At 37.4% G+C, this 22,749-nt stretch overlaps 1 protein-coding gene across 1 annotated transcript in view; it reads left to right on the top strand.

Annotated features, from left to right (window-relative positions):
• LOC139715917 (uncharacterized) overlaps positions 1-21,958 on the top strand; it is a 35,782-nt gene extending 13,824 nt beyond the window's left edge. The window contains exons 4-17 of the mRNA XM_071627470.1: positions 999-1,075; positions 2,893-2,961; positions 7,339-7,459; positions 8,949-9,159; positions 9,938-10,070; positions 11,868-11,920; positions 13,622-13,733; positions 15,015-15,118; positions 15,525-15,624; positions 16,142-16,295; positions 17,666-17,750; positions 18,755-18,913; positions 20,025-20,193; positions 21,743-21,958. Coding sequence (XP_071483571.1) covers positions 999-1,075; positions 2,893-2,961; positions 7,339-7,459; positions 8,949-9,159; positions 9,938-10,070; positions 11,868-11,920; positions 13,622-13,733; positions 15,015-15,118; positions 15,525-15,624; positions 16,142-16,295; positions 17,666-17,750; positions 18,755-18,913; positions 20,025-20,193; positions 21,743-21,958 — 1,763 coding nt within the window. The remainder of the gene's footprint in view (positions 1-998; positions 1,076-2,892; positions 2,962-7,338; positions 7,460-8,948; positions 9,160-9,937; positions 10,071-11,867; positions 11,921-13,621; positions 13,734-15,014; positions 15,119-15,524; positions 15,625-16,141; positions 16,296-17,665; positions 17,751-18,754; positions 18,914-20,024; positions 20,194-21,742) is intronic.
• The last annotated feature ends 791 nt before the right edge of the window (positions 21,959-22,749 follow it).

Here is a 22,749-nt window from a genome sequence, read left to right as displayed (position 1 = left end):
AGTAAAAACGACATTCGCGAACAATTGTCGATGCTTCCGAACCCTCACGTTCGTCTGGCGATCTTTTGCAGACTGAAATACGAATGCTGGATTTTGCCATTCGTGTCCTTCGCAAATTGTTCGCGTGTTCCGTGAAATCACACCTTAAGGATGCACATTTTTGCACGTTCAGTTAATTGATATGTTCTTCCCTTTCAGCAAATTAATCATGAGCTCTATGGTTCTAAAAAATAGCAGGAAAGAGATAAGTGGATATTCTGAAATGTGGGAGGACATATAGTATTGTCTATAATTCCTATGATAACTAACTCACAGCTCGGCAGACATGGATGGTGCTAAAACACTGAAGGTGAAGACACATTTGCATGAAGAGAACATTATGTTACTGCTGCTGGTGAAAGTTAGTGATAGCAGTGAATGGTAAGGCGTTACTGTGTCTATTGTTCAGTCCGTGTTACAGGAGGATGATGTCACAGATAGAATACGAATAAAGACGATCCAGAGGATTTTTTTTAGAGGTGTGGCTTAAGAGGGTCCAGAAAATGTCTTTAAAAAATGTGCGAAGATTATATGATGCATATTTTCATGAAGTGTTTTAGTGATTTGGCAGTGTACAGACCACAAAATCATCAAAAGAAGTCAACTTACATTTGGATCGCAGGAACCCTTTAATGAGAATTATATTCAAGAGATGCAACCGCATTCCAAGACTTCCTGGAAACCGCCAGGGAAATAGTTATGTAGGTTAAGTATTCATGATATTGTTCGTAATGTGATGAGCATTTATGTAGTTTGAAAGAAACGGTGTTTGTTATGGAAGGCGCAGTGATATGATCATTGTTTTTTAGATGGTACGAAAAATGTTTCACTTTAATGAACACCACGAACAAAATGTTGATTTTTCTCGCGTTCTTTCTGTCTCTTTCCTTGGTGTACGTATATCTACATGTCAAATCATATGAATGAACTTTTTTTCTGACCAATGCTGCTTCTAATAGATATAATGATCAACCTTGAACCGACAGAAGGCGACACACAAAATTCTACAATCCCGCTACGCAACGGTTCTAGTGACGTGAGTTGAACATATTGACGTAGTTATGGTATAATGCATATATATATATATATATATATATATATATATATATATATATATATGCAGTATCAACACTTGAGAAAGGGCGGCGAGACGCCCGAAAATTTGTGTGAAGAAATAAACCGTTGGTGAATACAGCATGAACTTTGTTGCAGCTTTGTTACTTATATATATATATATATATATTGCACAGTGTAGAGCGAAATACCTATTTTTGTTTACTGTATTTATTTATTCATTTATTTATCACATTGTTGATATGTAATTATGTTTTTCTCTTCGGGGCAGTACCAGCGCAAAGTGAAATCAGCGAAGTGACATTGACGAGCAAAGGAATATAGAACACAAAAACAGACAAACGAACGCACAAACAATGTGCAAACAGATCGCAAAATGTCTGGAAACTGGGCTATCAAGGCTCACCTAGACCTAGCTTTGCTGGTATATTCATAAATGATAGTGTATCGTATAGACAAATCCTTTGCGGTTCACTTGGTCACGGGACATTTCAAGCGTTTGAATATCATATATCTCATACATAACTTGCAAAATACACTACCCGGATAGTTATCGATTTCGTTACACTCTTCCTGATATCACGGTATTAAGATGACTGCGAATGGCACGTCATATCGTAGATAGTTGCAATGTATATGTAATGAATAAGATTTAAAGACACATTATATTTGTATGGCTTTATGTAAGTTCGTGATCATTTAGATCACTAACTCTTCGTCAAGGGAGATTCACTTTTTTTTTTCATCATCTTTATCGATCAGTATCAATCAATCCTTTCAAATGATGCAATGAAACTAATAGTTCAGAAATAACTCATCATCCTTTTCTTGTTTTTAACAGCAATATCGACATTAAATAAAGGGTTGTATATTGTACAAATCTTTTCTCGTTTAAGCTCAGTATGGACTTATACAATCTTATGCTTTTATGTTTCCTCTTTGTTACCGTGTTTGTAACTTTGTGGGGTTTTTTTTTTTGGTTTTTTTTTTGGTTTTTTTTTTTACTCAAACTCTATTTAGTACGTGATGCAGGACCCCTTGGCAGAGCAGTTCCGAGTGAGCTGAAAGGGCTACCCTGCTAAAACAAAAGAAAACTGAATAGATTAATAAAAAAATAAATAAACCAAAGACTCCCGAATTTTTACTGCATGATATCTTCATTTGATATCTTTTCATGTTTTTGCTTTATACTCTTTCTCATAAAGTTTCATCATTTTTTTTTTTAGATTGAACATTTTGTTTTTTATGTATTTTGAAGGCGAAACAATGTTTACATCGTGAAACGATATTTATGAATGTGACCTTGCGAAACCAAGATCCATTACCTTTAAGAAAGTTCTCTTTTTCAAATATGACAACCTTATTAGTGGTTACCCTTTGACCGCATTAGTATGTATTTTATCAGGAGGCTAGTAGCTGTCACATTTGATGGGAACAGCTATGTTTCTAAAGAAATAGTCATCATAGTCCCCCACGTTGTGTACGCTGATAATTTATATTCATCCTCTGTATTCCATTACATGTTTTATCATTGTGTGTGTGTGTGTGTGTGAGTGTGTGTGTGCGTGCGTGTTCACGCGTTGCATAAATAAATTTCAGAGTGCTGTCCAGCATGTGAACTGAATCTCGTGTCGCTTAATACCGTCCAAATGACGTGTCTTCTGCGCATGCTCAAATGGAGGTTGTGAACGCACATCCAAACAACCCTCATCTCTTCATTCGCTGAACATGACTCTTGACCTTGGATATGAAATACTATCGTGGTTTCGTTTCTCTCAGGGGGTCGATGAATTGGAGACTGCTCTAGGAGGGAGCGGGAATTCGGACGAAATCAGCGAAAACGTGACGGTAAAGAAAAACCATCTACTGAGTATTCAAAAGATTCGTAGGAGCATTTCTTTTCTTCATTGGAGAAGCTTGTAGATGTGGTAGATGCAAATAAATCCCAGGGAAACTGATTTACAAAAAATCATGGACGTTGGTAGCTGTAATTTTGACCAGCATGTATAACGTAAATTAATGTATCGGTATTTTGAAAATTGAACTTGTTCTTTAAAAAAATATATAATAATACTTTAAAATGCAGAGTTGTTTCTTGTATGTTTGTTTTCTTTTGTTTTGTTTAATTTTGATCATGTTCTTTTTCCCCACTGGGATATCTATTATTCTACATCAGACATATATTTATCTGTACACGTAATACATCATAATATTTCGAATAACATCATAATATTTCAAATATAATACTTTGAAAAACAAAACAACTAATAGAGTATCGTGACTCATGCCATCATATAATACATATAAAGAAAACAGGTATCTGAACAGACACCATTTTTTCTGAAACACTTGCAAATTATCATTATTTCTTGCAATGAATTTTCCTTTATCATAGTATTCCCTTATATTAGGTTTTCCCATTCATTTTCAAACATTTTTCATTCAATTTCACACATTTTTACTTCAATTTCGTCGCGGAATGTCGGGAGTAGGCCAATCTAACTTTCAAATTCATCTTTCGTCGTTCATTTTCAAATAAAGTCCATTCAATTTAGTAATTTGGCATACATTTTCGTCATTTACAGTTCAAATTCGTCAGTCTCACTCGCAGCACTCAAAACAGCAGGATCGATTTCGTCTTTTGTCAAGCATTTTCGTTAGATTTTCATTCATATTCGTCTCATATCTCTGCCCGGTGTGATTTTCCAGTCATTCATGTATTGTTCTTTTTTTTTCACATTTTACATTCAGGAGTAAACATACACACAAGTGCCCTCCCCCTCCCCACACACAGAACCACAGATACAGACACACACACAAGCAATCCGAGTACACACTGATACAAAAAGACGTATACCGTCTCGCAAACGAAAACACTGACAAACGATTTCTAGGCAAACTTGATTAAAGACAAAATTTAAGTGTAGAATTGTCGCCTGTTTAATGTCAAAGAATGGATAACATAATTATGTTTGCTGCTTTCCAGGGTACTAAATTTAAACTTTGCTTCATGCATTAAATGATGCGAAAACCTGAACATTACGAGTTAAAGTTCAAAATGTGATACTGACATACTGTCCTGGGTTATGACTTTTGACTGTCGTTTATTCTTCGATCATTTTCGTTGGCAGTCTTGTTTTTCGTGTGTATTGTTAAAGCAAATGGTTAGGGGATAATGCGTAACGATACAGTTTACGAGAGAAAGTAGAAATATGTCGGCTTAAAGTTGGTTCACCATCAAATTAAAGAATCGACAATATCTGACTAATCTGAATGAAAAATTCATGAAATTGTGTGAACAAAGACTAATTTGATCTTCACATTCTGCGATCCGTCAGCGGGAGGGACGAATTTGACAATGACAATTGACGATTCTGAATGCTATGTCTTCGAAAATGTTTGACGAAAAACGAATTACAACGACAATTGACGAAATTGAAGTTAGGATTTGCGTTCCACCTGCTTCTCGGGACGAAATTGAATAATAAATCTTTGAAATTGAATGACAAAAGTGCGAAAATGGATGGGAAAACCTATACTATCTTTACATAAATCAAAATGAGGTATTATTATTTTCTATTTTGCAAACATAAATTTCATATCTCACATGCATAGTAATACAATCATGTTTTGTTTCCTGTAAGGAACGCACCTCTCATGGCAAGTACTAGTAAATTAGAAGGTGATGCAGACTTCAGAAGAAATCCCTGCAAAGCGTTAGCATTAACAATGATAAGATAACAAATCTGCACATATGACTTCCACCCTAACTCACCATTCCACTGATGCATTTTGTAGCTACCCTATTCGGTTACACAATTTGATATGTATTAAATGATTTGTAAAGAAATATAAGCCATATGCTTTTCCAGAGGCCGCCATCAAACTCAAGCTTCAGCTAAAGATGACGGTCTCCTGCATTTTGTATGTATTAACTCGATTGAATAATCAATAACTTTCCAATCGTTGTTTTTTATGATTATAATTCACCTATACAATATATCTATTCATATTGTGTTGGATTTTATGTGTAGTATTGGAAAATTGTTTGTTATGTTGTATATACTTTGTGAAAAATGCAGAAATAAATCAAATCAAATCAAATCAAATCAAATCAAATCAAATCAAAATCAAATCAAGGCTAATTTTTGTTTTATTTTGCTTTTGCTTTCTCAAACTCAAATATGGCCTCCCTTCCAGGCTTTGGAGTTGTGGAAAGCAGTTCAAGCTGTTAAAGAATCAGGGAAACGATGCAAGAACTTGACGGTAATAAACGAGTTATCAATGCAATAAATTCGCCGTAATGTTACAATTCTGTTTAAAAAAGAAACAACTTTGATTTGAGAAGATGAGAGAAATAAAGGGATTTTGTTCCTGGTGTCTAACCATTGAGACACCACTTGTTTTGAATAAGAATTATTTGTGTGAGCGATATTTTGATAAACATCCTTCTGCACTAGAGAGGCCTTGGTCATATCACTGAGTATGTAGAAAACATTCCCAAGAAACTTAAAGGTAGGGAGTCCCATTTGCATGCCTTAAATGAAGAGTTGTATAAATACAGTGGTATGTTGAAGAGAGTATCATTTTAGAAACTCCCATAAAGTATTGAAAGTGGAAGGTAACATTTAGTACATTTTTATTGACCGTTAGATTTTGAATTGAATTTTTTTCGGGGCTCACCGTAAATTCCAGTACATTACTAGGCTACCTTTGCAGACCCATGCACTGCATGTGTGTCCATCATGTATATTTTGTGAAGAAAGTTCATCAAAACTTACAAACATTTCTATATACATTCTTGCCACACACTCTTTATGTTATTACACCAGCTCTTTATACTTTTAGATTTGTGTTTATAGATAAAAAATACAGAAGACTGCAACAAAAAGGCTTTAGTGTGGCTGACACACAGAACTACTGAGTAGTTGAGTTTTGTGCATTATTCAAATTGTAGATAACTGTTGACTTCCAAATTTCTCAGCAGTGGCCTAAACAAGTCCCCTGAGGTTCATATTTAATGTTTTGCTGCATTTTGGGAGGTCTGTAAAAGGTATCCCCTACCTTTAAAACTCTCTCCAAATTTCTGTAAACCTTTAGATTTTCCGTTCGTTTCGTGTATGCAATATTTGATATCAAATGTAACAGGGCTTACTTGAAAAGCAGGCAGCTGGGGCCTGAATATGACTACTAGTATATCTGTTCACTTTTTGAATAAACTGAATCAAAGATGCTAGATTTGGTGAGCCCCCTGTAGGAGCAAATTTTGAGATTGGAACGAGGAGTGTTGTGGTAATTTCTTGGTTTGCCAGAAGTTTGTTTATACAATGTACAATGACGGTGTGCCATCATACCGTCCTTCGATCTCTAAAATATTAGTCTGTGTCAGTTGCCAAACTAATGTTACAAATTCACGTTACCGTAACTTTATCCAGCTAATAATAATAAAAATCCACAACATTTATATAGCGCATTATCACATGAAATGTCTCTAAGCGCTAGCTATCTCTCTCTCCACCTATCTATCTATTTTTCTCATTCACTCTTCCACACTTTCTCTCTCTCTCTCTCTCTTTGTCTTTCCTTCTCTCTCCCTCAATCATAATGCTAGTCATCATTTATCATCCTGTACCCTGGCACATCAGTGTCAAGTTTAAACTCATGGAGTATCCAGTCACTTAATCTCCTATCACAATTTTGTTTGCATCTCTCGTAAGGCTGTTTTTTTTTTGTTTGTTCATATTTTGATCTTCGGATAGTCCTGAAAGTGCAATGAACATTTGTCATGCGATCACTTTTCAGCAATAACGTGATTAATCATCATCGGAACAGTGCCAAAACGTCGGTGATTAAGTCTGACATACCTTCGTAGAACAAACGTAATAATTTACCCCCCGCTTTGTAGTACGGTATCTCTTGTCCCCCTTCCCCCCCCCCCCCCCCCCCCTCTCTCTCTCTCTCTCTCCCTCCCTGGTTAACCCATGCAAGTGTATTGAAATTATTAAAAGTCATGGGCATAAACATAGCAGGAGGCGGTTTCGGATATCGTATCTTTTTCTCGAAAGACCACACGCGCAGTAGGTGACATGGGACTAAGGGAAAGAAATACGGAGAAATTGATCCGAGAGAGTGAATTTGTGCCTCATTGCTATGATACAAGTGAAATTTTCTAAATTTGAAAGTAACATGTAAATAAACTTTTCTTCTTGCTTCGTTGAATTCCAGTACATCACTTCTAACTTTGCCGCCGACGCTGCCCTGGCTTTGGAAAAACTTGCCCTCGATCTTGCTCGAGATATGATCAACCGCAATGAATCTTCGCTGGTCCGAGACCTTGGGGTCGCAGGTATGGACTACGATTATAAACATCATTATCGACAACAACAAAACAACAACAACAACAACAGCAGCAGCAATTGAAAAAAAAAATTGTTTTTCCCCTAAAGACTGCATGAACACGTTGGAAAACACATCACCATCATGATATTATCTGTTAATATATTGCCCATATCTGCACTATAGCTCTGTGTTAGATATCAATTTATTCATATCTATTCATCATATATAATATTTGTTTTATTATCTATTCATTTTCTTTGCCAATTGCAAAAAAAAAAGGCACAATACGACAGCATGGAACATTACACAGGTTCAATATGTGGAAGAGTATAATAGAGGACACCGTTCATGAAGCTGAGCTTAGAAGTGTAAGAGACCCAGGGTTCTCAGCTCGTGAATTCAGTCAATCTTTGATTACCCGAGTACGTAAAAGCTTCATGAATGTCTAAAATGACGATATAAGCAATTTTTTTTTCATACGCTGCACGTGTAAAATCTGTTCAGATTTCACGAGAATAATGACGGTTAAAAAGTTTGCCGTGCAATAAACCTTTGTTTTGAAGACGCTTTCAAAGCCAGCAGCGGATAAGGGTTGTCACGTGAGACAGAGTGAAACCTACAGGGAATGTGTCTTTTTGGACCCGTCTGAGATTTATATAATACATCCCTGAATTGCTGAATTTGGCTACCAGCTCTGTTGGACGAGGTATAATTATGCTCATAGACATTTCGCCGCACTGGCCGATGACCAAATCTAGCCAATCCATGGGCCGAAGAGACGATTTTAATCATTCAGAGACTGGAATTGTTCAGCAGGAACCGTGAACTGGTCGGTTATATCCCTGTTCATGAATAATGATATTAGGTGATTTCAAAAGGCCCTCGCGACAACGCGCTTGGCTTGAGGTGACCACACTGTCCCGAAAGTGAGCAAAGGTGGATATGATATGATAAAGAGAATTTCAAATTCGACTCTCATCGTATAAACCTCCTGTCATTTGTGAGGACACCTTGAGTGGTGGTGACTGCCGATGGAGTTTCTCATGCTCCGGCGGCAACTTCGTGAGCGGCGACAAAATCTTTGGCGAACCCCAAAATAGTCTCAAAGATCTGGCGAAGGTTCATTTCATAATACAGATTCATATCTTCATGTAGCCTTATAGTATGGGGTTCGAAAGTCATCGTAGACATCGCATTTGTTTCAGCTCTTGATTGGCTTTTACCCAAGTTCGGTCCAACTTCGTGCGAAAATGAAAATTCCCTATTATGTAGGGCCATCTTCTGTCAATTTCGGGACAGTGTGATGATGCCACCCTCAGCTTGACCCGCGCGAAGACCGCGGGAAAACGGCTAAGACTAGGCAAGATCACAAGGTAAGTTTTTGGTAATGAAGTTTCGTAAGCGTATGTTTTTAAATGATGCATTCTGTTGGTTTAGGCGTACTGGTAATTTTCTCCTGTGTTCCTGCTTATCTGTCTCTTTATTCTGATACGAAGTTATCAAAATCAAAGCCCTGACACTAACACCAAGCGGTACAGCAACACACGTTTCCACGTCTGATGACCCGGATTCTCCTGTTGCTGAGACTCGCGCCTCCTTTCCGCTGTCTGTTCTCAGAAAGATGAAAAGCAAGGCCTTGGTATCGATCTTATTCCGATCACTCGGCGGCATGATCGATATGTGTAATTTGGTAGCAGACGTGGAAAGGTAAGCACATTCCATGAATCAAAGAGTGATGCCTCGTAGTATCATTTTTTTTTTTAATGATATAAGAATATTATATCCTCCTTTAAACGCTGCCGAAACAAATTATTAGTAAATGCAACTGCGCAGTAATTTGATGCGATATGTGACATAGTTACACTTTAAGATGGCATATGAAAGGAAATGAGAGTGGTTTAGGGGTAATTGTGGATTGGGTTTGAATCTGATTGACATGCAAATTAGTGCATGGAGGCGTGAAAGCGATGGTTTCAGTCCTCTCCTGCTATGCATACTGAGAAGAAAGTACACTGTTATACTTTGCGTAAGTTCACTACCGATGGTGTGAAAGGATCCAAACGGGTGTCATAATTGTGTGCAACAAAAATGAGCGATGATGATATCTGCAACCTACAAAATGTTCTGTTTATTATTCCATGAACAAATAAACAAATGAACGCGCACACACACACACACACACACACACATATATATATATATATATATATATATATATATATATATATATATATATACATGTATGTATGCGTGTGTGTGTTTGTGTAAAATTGTGATGAATAAATTCGCTGCTTTAAGTCCATTCACATAGATGAGTCACAACTCACAATAAAGTAAATAACGCTGGAGACCATAGAGATCTACTACTGCCCACATCTTCTTCAACATCTTCTGACGATTGCTTAGAGCATCTTCAATGACAGCAATTCCTAGAGATTGCAGGGAAGAATGAAACATTTCCTCTTTTATCTCTACTTTTTAACAGCTCCTCCGGAAATTCCACGTCCAACGATGTAGTAGGAAGCGAGGTTCTTAGTCTGAATCTCTACCCTCGAATCTCCACCAACATCACTTTCAACGAACCTGTCCGGATGGATTTTCCGCTTCACCAAACGGAGGTGAGATGGAATCATCGAACTGTAGTTTTAAACACAAGTCCCGCTCCCAAGAGAAATATCACAGACTTATACAAGATGACGCTTTTGACAGGAAAGTTGCTTCTTCTTCTTTATAGAAGACTATATGCGTTGAATGGTTATTGATGTGTTATAGCCTATTTTCTTATCTGTTCATGTGCAAAACCGTCTGGACAAAGGAATGGACTAGCTGGTCTGATGGAAACATAGTATGTTCTGTATTTATCATTATTATCGTTTTATAATGAAGACATGTATGTACCAGCAACGTAACTTTGACACCATAAGTGGGTATTTTTCTGACAAGACTGGACTTGTACAAGACTTGTACGCGTGGTACACGCCGTATTGCAGTGATAACGACCAGGTTTGCAAGTTTGCCAAGTTAATGAATTGTGACAGTTTCTTGCAAGCGATACCATGTTTCAGTGATGGGGTACATTGGTCTCACTTGGTCGCCTTTTAATGGAAAAAGCCGCAAGCGAGGAACGCGACGCGAAGTCAAGCTTGTATGAGCATACAGTCATGTTTTTCTCTTTATCTTACCATCCTAAATTCAATTTGGTACTTCAATATTTGCGGACAATGTTTAAAGTCAGGCAGACTCGCACGTAGCGAAAGTGCGACAACATTTTTTGTCAAGACCAAATTATAGATGGAATGTTATTGGTCTTCTGGTAGCTTGATCCTGGCGTATAAAAAAAAAGAGAAGAGTGCGAAAGAAAATAGATTTTGACATGTCATGGCTTTGAAAGGGAGCTAAGGGCTTAGATTATGATGATGTTGTAAAACTGTGGCCATGAATGTGATCGAAACAAATGAAGTACATCGAGGCATACAATCTCATCTTAACTAAGCCCAAACAACAATACCCTTGTTTTGCCCTCACACGTAGGAGGAAAAAGGTCAAGGAACACAAGTTCTTCTTTGGTCTAACTTCTTTTTCTGGCAGGATAAATAAAGGAAGGAAAGAAGGAGGAAAAAATCTAAAAGGGCTATAAAGACTTAGACATTGACTATAGAGCATACCCATCTCATCAAACTTTTGTCTACATTTGTTTAAAAAATTGGTTGTACCCAATAGAACTTGTAAAAAGAAGAAACTATATACGTAAGCTTACATGAGGCGAGTTGATAATTTCTCTCATAACCTTATTCTGACTTATTAACTGGGCAATTTGCATTATGGGGACATACCCCTTGGTATCCGGCATTAAATTTGTCATATTCATCACATTGTTAGTGGGATATCCGACACCACATCCTTAAACATTCAAGAAACGCTCCAAATGACAAACAACCCCATGTACTTATTTTTCTTCATTGAAAACCAACCGTAAGTTCAGAATTATTACTTGTGTGCACGTATATTTTCAAAGTCATATCGAAACGCCATCTTCCTATAGAAAGATGAATATAATATTGGACTTATTTTGGATAAAGTAAGGTTTGGTTTGGTTTATTTCTGCATTTTCTTTCTCCAAATACAGTAAAAATGAAAACAAAGTGATGCGCAGTGTGCAAAAAAGAGGAGAGTATAACATACAAATCAATATGGGAATTGTCAATTTCATAATAACATCAGTCTGTAATAACATATGAATCAATAGCAACATTTTAAGGCATACTGTATCTATATGTGAACAAAGGAGAAATCAATACAGGGGACCGTCATCATAAGCAGAGCTTGGTGACGTGGATGAAGTGAAACAATCTAAGGGAATGGAATGCTGATAGATGCATTGTGATAATTTTCTATTCTGATTCTGATTTTGACAGGTATATGGACTCAACAGGAAAGCTCTATGTTCGTTTTGGAACTATGACATCGGGTAATGTATTTTGCATATTTTGCCTATTCTGTAAACCATTACGATTATGTATACCACGAAAAATGAGAAATATTGTGGTATCAGTTTGAGGTGCGATCATTACTGCGAAGAAATAGTTAATCTCTTGGACTAGTAGTCGTGTTGATTATACCTTGCAGAGAAAGAAAATATATACACGATTATTGAGTTACGTGCACAATGTCTGAATTCTTTTTAAACTTTTAGTTGTATTCTTGAGCACCGAGAGATGGGGGCAAGAACATTCTAGAAGAAATTGTCCTCATGACTGACAACTTTTTTATCATTATTATAAAATCTCTTTTTTTTTACAAGAAGACAACAGTCTGGCATAAAGTTATAACATCATACCTCGCAAATTAAAGCTGTACCTGGCGTCCTGCAGTGGAGTAAATTGTAGCGTTACTTCTGAATTTAGTTGGGAAGACTTCGGGTTGAGTGTTAAGATAAAAAAAAATGCCAGTACATGCTTTTGTGGCCACGTTCCCTTCCATACCGTGTCCTGGCGGCATCAGACTGATAACCTTTGAACGCGTCGTATTTCCAATTTCATGAAATATGTTCACGACGAACACCCAACCGGTTCTCGACTTTCATGTTGTATCTATCACTTTATGAGCCGAAAAGTGCTCCCCTCCTCTCAATTTGATGGATTTCTGTTTCAGTAACTGTTCCCACGTGAAAGATAATTTGACATAAAAATGTCCAATTAAATACCAACATTGAAAGGAACACGAAAGAAGCAGAGAGAAGGGCGAGATTTATGTATCCTGCATCAAGTTATGTTTACGATTAAAGTTTCAGCAATTTAAGTGTGACATAACATTTCGGGACTGTTTTTCGGGACTGTGAGGTTATGTCCGGAAAGTGTTGTTTACGACATTTATTTACTATTAGTATGAGTTCTCAGAAGTATTTTCGTACTTGAATGTAGAATACATACTTTGCACTAAATTTGACCGAGACTGCACATGCAAAACAATGGTTATCTAGTTCGGTCTTCTAGAAAAGTAAATCTCTTCTCGTTGTCAGACCGTCAACAAAGTTCCAAATTTGTGTCACATTCTAATTATTGCTCATATCACTAAGATATCATTTGTAAGTAATATTGTTATGACGTCTGAATGAGATCACCATGCATGTTTACCGAAACTAATGTTTGGGGCTACCGTTGTTTTGATATGTAAGCCAGTGTGAAACCTAATGTTCTTGAACTCAATCTTACAAATCGAGCACAAAAAAAAAAAATAAAACAAAACAAAACCTGAATCACATACTTCTACACCTTCATTCAAAGTAACTCGTCTGATTATCTTGCACATTTAAAATATGATTTGATTTTGGTTGGGCCTTTAAAATAGCTTTCCAGAAAGAGATGGGTCCGACAACCACCCCCCCCCCCGCCCCGCCCCCATTTAGGCCTAGAGATAAGTTGAAGACGGTTGTTTAAATGTATGAGAAAAGCGTTGAATATTGGTTGGCTGTCTTTAACACTGTATACACAAGCCTTGTGACAACGTTGATTTAAACTCAGTGATAAAGAATGCATTACTTGAACAACTTGAAAGGAAGCTTGCACTGAATGATCGTACCAACTCGTGCCATCGCAGCATTTAGGCATTAAAATTTTGTTTATCTGCCTTTTGTTAATACATTTCCATCTTTCCTTTTCAAATCTTACAGTGCATGGTCCCAAGAGGGCTGTGAAGTTGACTTTTTCAACGACACACACGTTCAGTGTTCCTGCAGCCATTTGACAAATTTCGCCGTTCTGATGCAAGTTGCCGACATTGAGGTCAGTTCGTGTCAAATAACCTCTGTGGTACTCTCCTCAGAGTCCCTATAGAGCAGCTACGAATGGTGTCAATGTATATTTTTGGGTTGGACAATGCCCCAGTACTTTCTTTAATTCTTTTTCATCCATTATTTGCTACGACAGTCCCAGAATAACGCACGTAATTGTGCCCCGTCTTCTCGGGTTGCAGTGCATCAACGGTCACGTCTCATTTTGCATGTCTCCTCTCGGGGGAAAACAAACTGACTTGCTTAGAACCTCGATATGTCGGATCTTAATAATCTTTTAATAGAAAGACGAGAAAGAAATGTTAAGACAGGGTGCGAAAGGAGAATTATCAATAAAACACATTTAACAAAAGTAGGGAAATTAAATAAGGGAAGACGGAAAGTTTAGACAGCGAGAGAATTAGGATGGACAGACGTTTCGAGAATACCCTCCGGAAACACAGGCTGTATAGTTTCTGTCAGATGTATGTATAAAAAAGGTGAAAATATAAGCTCCTTATCACTATAGAAACGCACAAGTACACACCCAACACGCGGTCTCTCTGAGAGACGTCACATCTGGCCTCTATACATTGCATCTGTCTATACTGTATTTCCTCACATTTGTGATTTGAAGTAGCTTGTTTTCAACAACTTCACAATGTCGCGCAGACAGGAACACTATTGTGACAAAACATTTTCTTATTGATGTGTTTCTTTCTTTCCTGTGGGGATTTTGTTCACAACATATAAGGTAGCCTTTTAAAGACTGTTGGCAGTGTTTAGAGTACTATATACTGTTATTGTAGTATGATGAAGAGAAAGTGTCAATCTACCACTCTAATAAAGAGCATTACTCATTGTCCCCATTGCCCTTCCCAGCTGTTACAAATGAAAATGAGTTGAAAATGATTAGTTTGCCGGGCAAGCTTCATCTTTGAAGTACTCCTGACATTCATTACACAGTCAGACCTTTGGCAGGGTGGAATAAACAAAACTATACGGTCACTACATACCTTGCTGTTGCGCTTACACTATTACTGACGTTTCAAACGAACCTTTTTTGTCTTGCTCGAAGGCTCCACAGTTTCTACAACGGGGAAAATTGGATTGGGTATACAATGAGAGTATAGACAATGATCTCAATCCATATAGAAGCAACAAATTGTCTCTTAAGTTTTAAGTTTCAAGTTACTGCATGAAATTTGTTGTTGGGTGTGTTGGGGGAATTACTGTTGACATATATCATGTAATCCATGTACGTGTATATCGCTTCGATGTCATAAATCCACAGCTTTCGGCTAGACATGCTGCCATCTCCGATGTCATTTCAACCACTGGGTGTGCCCTTTCTATAGCGGGCGCTCTTCTCACGATCTGCATTTATCTCCTCCTCCGGTAAGATTTTATGTTCTGTTCTTCCTGTATTCAAACGTGATATACTATACATATTTTACATATATATAATTTATATAACAAACATTCTTGAAATATAATACATATATATATATATATATATATATATATATATATATATATATATATATGTAATATCTATCAGTGAAATCATATCTTCACATGAGATCCGTGTAGTTTCCATGCTCCCAGATATTCAAAGGTTCCCAGATATTCAAAGGTTTAAAATATGGTCAGTCTTTCTGTAAATATAATCACTCTTGTTTTCTTTGGCATATACAATCCTGTAAAAGAAAAGGTGAGAAAGCAGAATTGTGAACCTGTGATCGTAACATACATTCGTGCCAGAACGATAAAATGTTCACTCTTCTGGACATTCCTTTTGTAGGCTCAAATCCGATCGAGTCCTGATACACGCGAATTTATGTGTGGCGGTGGGAGCAGCGCAAGTTGTCTTTCTCTGTCTAGACGCATCCTTCAAGTCACAGGTGAGAAAACTTGGACGACTCGGTGTGAGTTACATTACTCCATCCCGCTCTTCAGTCATACTATATTTTCTCCATTGATGAGATATTTCTTTTGATTAATCACTATTGAAAGATTTACGTGCTCCTTTAGAGCGAAGTACAATGCAATTGATATTTTTTTTTAATACATTTCTGATTTAAGATTGCCAACCGTGATCAGTAACCCACAGCATGACTCTTGTTTGTGAGCTTTCTCCAGTTATAGAGACCAATCAAACTTTTGAGTGAATTTAAGGGGATTATGAATATGTGTCGGCTTATATTCTTCTGACTTGGTAACCATGTTTGTTTACGTTTTCAAATCAACCGTGGTTGCCAAGATCGATTTATTTTTCCCTTCGAACCATCACTGCACAATGGCCTATTCTCCGTGCGTTTGTTTCATGTCATTGAAATTTGACGTTCTCGTTTGCGCGTAACGTGACCTCGTGAATTAACCACTAGTCACTCTTATTTCTGTCCGGTTGAAAATTGCAAGGTTGCATGCACGGTCGTGGCCACCCTCCTGTACTACTTCTACATGGCAGCTTTCTGCTGGATGCTGATAGAGGGCGTCAATTTGTATTTGAAGGCCGTGATTGTCTTCAGCAAGCCAGGGAGCAAAATGCGAGTTTACCTAACCATTGGATGGGGTGAGTTGCTATAGCTGTTTGCTATTGATTACTAAACACAAAAACAAGAAGGACTCAGTGTCCTTCAACCTTTGTTCTTGTCTTGTTGATGTTTATTATTTACAAATTATGACAATGAACTCTTTTTCTGAAGCCATTTTCCTCTCTGTATAATATAATCTCTATAGACATGATAATCATAAACATATATGTATAGTATTATATATATGTTTATGATTATTTATACAAACATTATCCCAAACATAAATGATATCATAATATATATACTTTAGAAATTATATATGATAATTGAACAAATACTAACATGCTGGCACATTTAACTATAAGTATACTCTCGCACGAGAACTCCTCGACAATAATTAAGATGAAAAGCATATGCATCGATATTTGTTTCGTGGTTTGGTTTTAGCTGTTTACTCGACAATAATCAAGATGAAAAGCATATGCATCGATATTTGTTTCTTGTTTTGGTTTTAGCTGTTTACTGTAGTCCTGTGCACAGGAGTGTTTAGGGCCACAATTACTTTACGGCAGTTATGCATATTGATTTAAGTGCATTTCCACGCTGTTTAAGTTAGTTTTGCCAGAGAGACAGGGTAGAACGAGTTCCATCAAAATCAAAATTTAGAAAGCGTTGGGAATTGAAAGCTCCACATGTTGTGAACGAAAAAGCGATTTTGGTAGCGACCACTTATGCTTATGAGGTGAGGTAACTATAGAATTGTCCCACAAGCTCTCAATTAATCTACAAAGTATAAGCTATTCTTCACAAAATTTCCTCGTGTGACACGAAATAATATATAATAAAAAATGTATTGCCTGTGCATCTTTACTCTTTATAGTGTTGCGGTAGCATAGTGGCGATAACACAGAGAGGGAAACGACTGAAGTTCAAGATTATAGACCCAAAGGAATAATTTATTTCTCTGACCAAGAGAATATTCTGCATATTTAGAAGTTTTATAGTTGTGACTAATATTACTGTTGAACAGGTGTCAAACATTAAGATAAGGTTGCTCTGTCATGACTGATTCCAAGGAATCTAATTCTTATAATTCTTTGCTTCATTTCAAAACCATTCATTCAAGTCAAGTTGAATATTATGGACACTTACATTTTGCCATTAAGTGCTACCAAAAGTCGGTGTTTTGCCTTTTGACTCTGCCTATAGCACAGTATAAGCAGAAAACGAAGATAAACAAAATGATTTGTAACCGAAAATGGAAGTTATAAAGTAGTCACAATTGAACAGTATTGCTTATGTGTTTTAATCAATACGAAACTTGCATTGTTACTTTGATCAAAGTATTACAAGCATACTTTGTCCCCTGTTTAATACGTTCCTTCGTCTGTTTTTGTTCGTTGTTTAGGATGTCCACTTATACCTCTTGTGGTCATTCTCGGATACTACCGTGGTCAGCTTGGGGATGACGTCACACAAGTACCCAACCCTACGTAAGTATCCAAGTGTCAGTGTTCCATTATACTCAAAATTTCCTTCTTATACTTAATAGATAAATTCGAGAGCTTGTTGTTTATGCTCTCTCGCTCTATTTCTCTCTCTCTCTCGATTATGTCGACATTAGCGGTGGCCCGGCCGGCACCCTGGACCATCATAGATGTCGGCCCACCACTTTTTCAGAAAAGATATAATTTTGGTGACATAATTGGCCTACAAAATTTCATTGTCGGACCACCAGAAGAAAATATTTGTGTCGAACATTGTATATGTGACCGTGCATCACAAAACGAACAAAAAGTCGCACTTCTTGATTTTACATGAGGACTCAAAAAAGGTGAAACCGGTCAACCGAGTCAATCTTAAGTTTTTCATATTTTCTGAAAGAGCTATCCTTCTTCTACATTATTCTTTAGTTTGGGCTTGGTAAAGATTAAGCGCTTAAATAGACCCTGTACTTCAGAGCCTCTTTTCTGAGTTCACACTTTTCCAGAGTGTGTGCTTTCTTTCTAGTATTTAGATAGGTTAGGGGAGTCTATTTGAATTGAGTTATACAGCATTTAAAGCTTAGAGTCTCCTCTTTAAAAATCTGCTCTTAACTATAAATCCATGTCTGACAACTTTTTTGTTGGCTTTGTGATGCAGGGTCACACACACAAACACACACACACACACACACACACACACACACATATATATATATATATATATATATATATATATATATATATATATATATATATTATATATGTGTGTGTGTGTTTGTGTTTGTGTTTGTGTGTGTGTGTGTGTGTGTATTATGTATAATGATATACATACATGTACATAAATATGGTAGAGTACACATAAGAAACTTGAAATGCATCTGACGCTCTCGCCAGCATGACACACGACTAATGTACTAGTAATTTCCTATAATTAAAAGTACCCTGGAGAGTAGTTACAATACTTCGTATGTCTACAGATTCTTTCCGCTGTCTTCCCCAAATGTCATTTTCAGATGCTTCCTCCGACCCGACGACCACTCCATTTGGTTCTTCATCGTCCCCGTGCTCAGCATCATCATGCTCAACCTCTTCCTCGTCGCCAGGGTCGTGTGGGAAATCGTCAAACTCGCTGGAGGTCCTCACGTCATCAACAATCGCATTACGCGAGCGAAGTAAGTCATCGACAATCGCTGTTTCTGATTGAATCAAAACATTTACCCCAATGCACGTCGCGTCAGAATAACACATAATGGAGTTCACTTCTCAGAGAACTCTGGATAGGGACTACCGATTGGCGTTCGTCAGAGCAGAGAAATACAACCAACTGATTGTAATTAGTATTATTAACCACTGAATGAACGACTGAACGAGATCATTCATGATTGCAAGAGATTATCAAGCAGAGGGTGAAGGTTAATGTGTCAATTTTCTCCAATTTGTCTTCCTCTACCAATGAAATTTCTAAGACCCCATCTACTGATCTGTAATTTTAACAAACATGTCAGAAAAAAGCAACTACGAGACTCGAACCTGTTATCTACTGCTTTCCGGGCAGCAATACTACTACCGCAAGGCTATCCCTGGTTGCCAGCAGTGAAACGATGAACGTCGAACAAATACCCAAGCTCCAAAATTCCGACATTGTAATCATATTCAGTGGCTTGATCCAAGGCGGACAAGCATTAATGAAAGCAGTATACCATTAAGCAGAGGGATGAAGGTTGAGGTGTGAGTCTTCTTCAATTTGTTACCCTCTATATATGAATGAAATTTGTAGCAGTTGCAATCCTACATATTTTCTTTGTAGAGGGAGATCATTCATGATACATGTATATCAAATAATTGGGAATAAGTTGATCCAACAACTCAAACGAGTTCGTTTCAGCTTGATTTCAGTGTATTCTCTCCGACTTCTCCATGTTTGTTCGTTTGTTCTTGTTGTTGTTGTTGTTTGTTTGTTTGTTTGTTTGTGTGTGTGTGTTTTTTTTCTTTTTTTTTTGGGGGGGGGGGAGGGGTGACATGTTTTTGCTTAGGGGTACAACCGCTACCCGCCAGGGGAATTGAACCTGGAACCTGATAATGATTGATAGTCCATGACTTTATCCACTGAGCCACAACCACTCCTCAAAAGTACATTCTATTAATCACAGACCAACTTGCTGAGCAATTGGACAACGAGAGGATCACAAACATGACAAATCGAGATTCGAGATCTTTTCATCATCACACAATGGTCCTTGCACGAGATGCCTAAATATTCATCTTGCTTGATTCCTCCATCAGACACGGCGTCAAAGCTTGCGTCATCCTCCTGCCAGTGATGGGCCTCACCTGGCTGTTTGGAGTGCTGTGGATGAACGGAGGCACAGTGGTCTTTATGTACCTATTCACCGTTTTCAACTCTCTCCAAGGCGTCTTCATCTTTCTCTTCCACTGTCTCTTGAATTCCGAGGTTCGTTAGAGAGAACTTTCACTTTGGTAGCGTTACTATGGAAATCATTAAAACTGACCGACGTTCGGATAACAATAAGAATATTCTATGGAGTCACCAAATGCTTTTAGTCAGTTATTAGAAGAGCATCACAATGTAGTATAATGGAATGTTTTGGTACGTTCGCCTGTGAGCGGAAAATTATAGTGTGTTGTTATTCTTGCAGCCTTGAAGTGTTCTAGAATGGGAAAACATTTTAATGGAACAAAATGGAGACAGTGTCAGATGAGTGAAAAAGCAGTAACATTTTAGCAGATTCAATAAAAGTGAATTCAGTGTCTTTTCCCCTAGTGCCTGAAGACAAATTCCCCAAATTTCCTTTGTTAGACTTTGAGGATTTTTTTGTTTTGTTTTGTTTCAAGTTTAAGATAATAAGCCAGTTCGGGGTTCCAGTTTGAGCATGAGCAGAAAAAGGTCATTTGTACCGAGAGACAGGTTGGTTTTTAATTTCACTGAGATAAGCATCTGTAATGCTATGATTATTCATGGAATCCTTATAAATGGTGCCTGCCAGTACATCCACCTGACAGCAAGCCTGGTATTTGGCAATGTTAACCAAAAAGTTTGTTAATGTATTCAAAACAGCACAATGAAGTAGATGCTTCCCTAAGTGTTGATTGACAAACCATTCTGGTCACTTCAGCTACACAGGTTCATTCTTTGTTAGAATATGAGTTCCATAAATTGCTATGTTGGGCAAGCTGCTGCATTATGTTGCTTTGAATTGAGTGAGGTGCCTAACCAACTGAGAAAAATGAAAGGTCATTTGTACCCATGTGCACATGAGCTATCTCCGAACTGGCTTATTCTTAGTTTAAGATGATAAATACACTGTATTGTCGCCGGCAATGTACGGAATGTATACTCCCGACATTAGGGTTTTCTGGACTTCTGTCTCGGGTTATATAACCATGAAGCTATATCACCATGGTATAACCTCCTTAAAAGCATTTCAAAACATTGAGGTGATGCGTTATGTTTCTTCCCATTCCCGCCACTCATAATTTGTATGATGTTTCATCAGGATAAGTATGATAGTCTTTCACTCTATCTTGCTCTTCAGTCTTCCTGCCGACTCTCAAGCATTTTGCGTAAAACGCATTTCTCACCCTCTAACCCTATAATCTCTGGAAATATCGCGGTTGGGGGGGGGGGGCGTTATAAAACATAAGAATACACTACATCCTAAGAGGATAACTTTTCTGTACTTTGATGTAGATGTTTGGGCAGTTTTTCATGAGAACAATCTACTACCATTTCAACACAGGAATGAGTCTTTCAAGTGTTTGCACAAAATAATCATTTACATAAAAGGATAATATGGATCGATATGATATTCGCGGGAGGAGCGTCAAAATAAAAGGAAAAACGGTCCAAAACGGGAAGCAGATTAAACCAGAATCTGATGGACTTACAAGACTGCGTGTTCTTTTTGAGGAAGAAAGTTCATTTTTCATTTGCAGACGATGACTCTGAGTGTTAAAATTCATTCTGGTCCCTTCCACTTCAGGTCCAGCACGCCTTCATCAGGAAGAAGGAGAAATGGCTGTACTCACTCTCCTTTTCCCGCCGAATCACATTCAACCTCCGCACCTTCCAAAGCGACGACTCCAGGAAGAGACAACAGAATGGCGATACCAACAAATTGTCAGCCGCAAACCCGCCGAACAACGTTCGCTCTCCTAACAACGGCTCCATCCCGGCGGAAAAATTTGCCAAGTTATAGTCAACACTGATGGATTCCCTGATGTTCAAACGGAGTCCATTTTTTTTTTGACAGTTGGAGAAAAAAAGAAGAAACTCATACAAATATATAAATTATCAATGTCTTTTTATATCATCAGATTGAACAGAAATTTAATTGTTGCATGTACCGTCGACTTCATCTTTAAGAGTCTAATCCAAAGGTCCCGAAAAATCCTTCGACTTGCGTGGATTTCGATTTACACGATAGAATTAACACAATGTTCATATCTATCCGAGTTTGCCGATTTTTCGAATTGTGCGATTTTGACTTTAACCGAGGTTGACGATGACATGTTTTGATCAGAAGTAATGCAGTATCAGCTCGGATTCGTACTTTTAATACACATCACTACTCCCTTAATGGGATTTGAAGGGAAACTTCATTGAGGATTTTAGGAAATCTATTCAATCTATCTTTTACTCGATAGAGCGAGACTTGGCATTGGTAAACCAACGCAGTGTAAATACCAAGTTACTCTAACATTGTCTAAGGTGGTGAAAGCCAGAAACTTCCCCAGGATCTATCGCTATTGACTTCATTTTTTTTTAAAGAAATATAAAAAAACAAAAAAAAAAAACCAAGACATAACGAATAAAAAAAACTCTGAAACACAAGTTGTCTCTGTTGTCTAAAATATTCTCCGTTATTTATAATTCTACTTAATGTGTTCTAATTACCCTTTTGTCTACGTTAAAATTGCTTGCCGACATAGCTATCGTATGGTACAAATTATTTCTGACTTTCTTCATTGATATGTGGGTTTTTTTTTC

The sequence above is a fragment of the Diadema antillarum genome, unplaced genomic scaffold (genome assembly GCF_040938485.1).
Source record: "Diadema antillarum isolate AM-2024a unplaced genomic scaffold, OU_Dant_1.0 scf00000057, whole genome shotgun sequence".
Taxonomy (NCBI): domain Eukaryota; kingdom Metazoa; phylum Echinodermata; class Echinoidea; order Diadematoida; family Diadematidae; genus Diadema; species Diadema antillarum.
The sequence above is the reverse complement of the archived record's forward strand: the minus strand, read 5'-3'. Positions and strand labels throughout refer to the sequence as shown.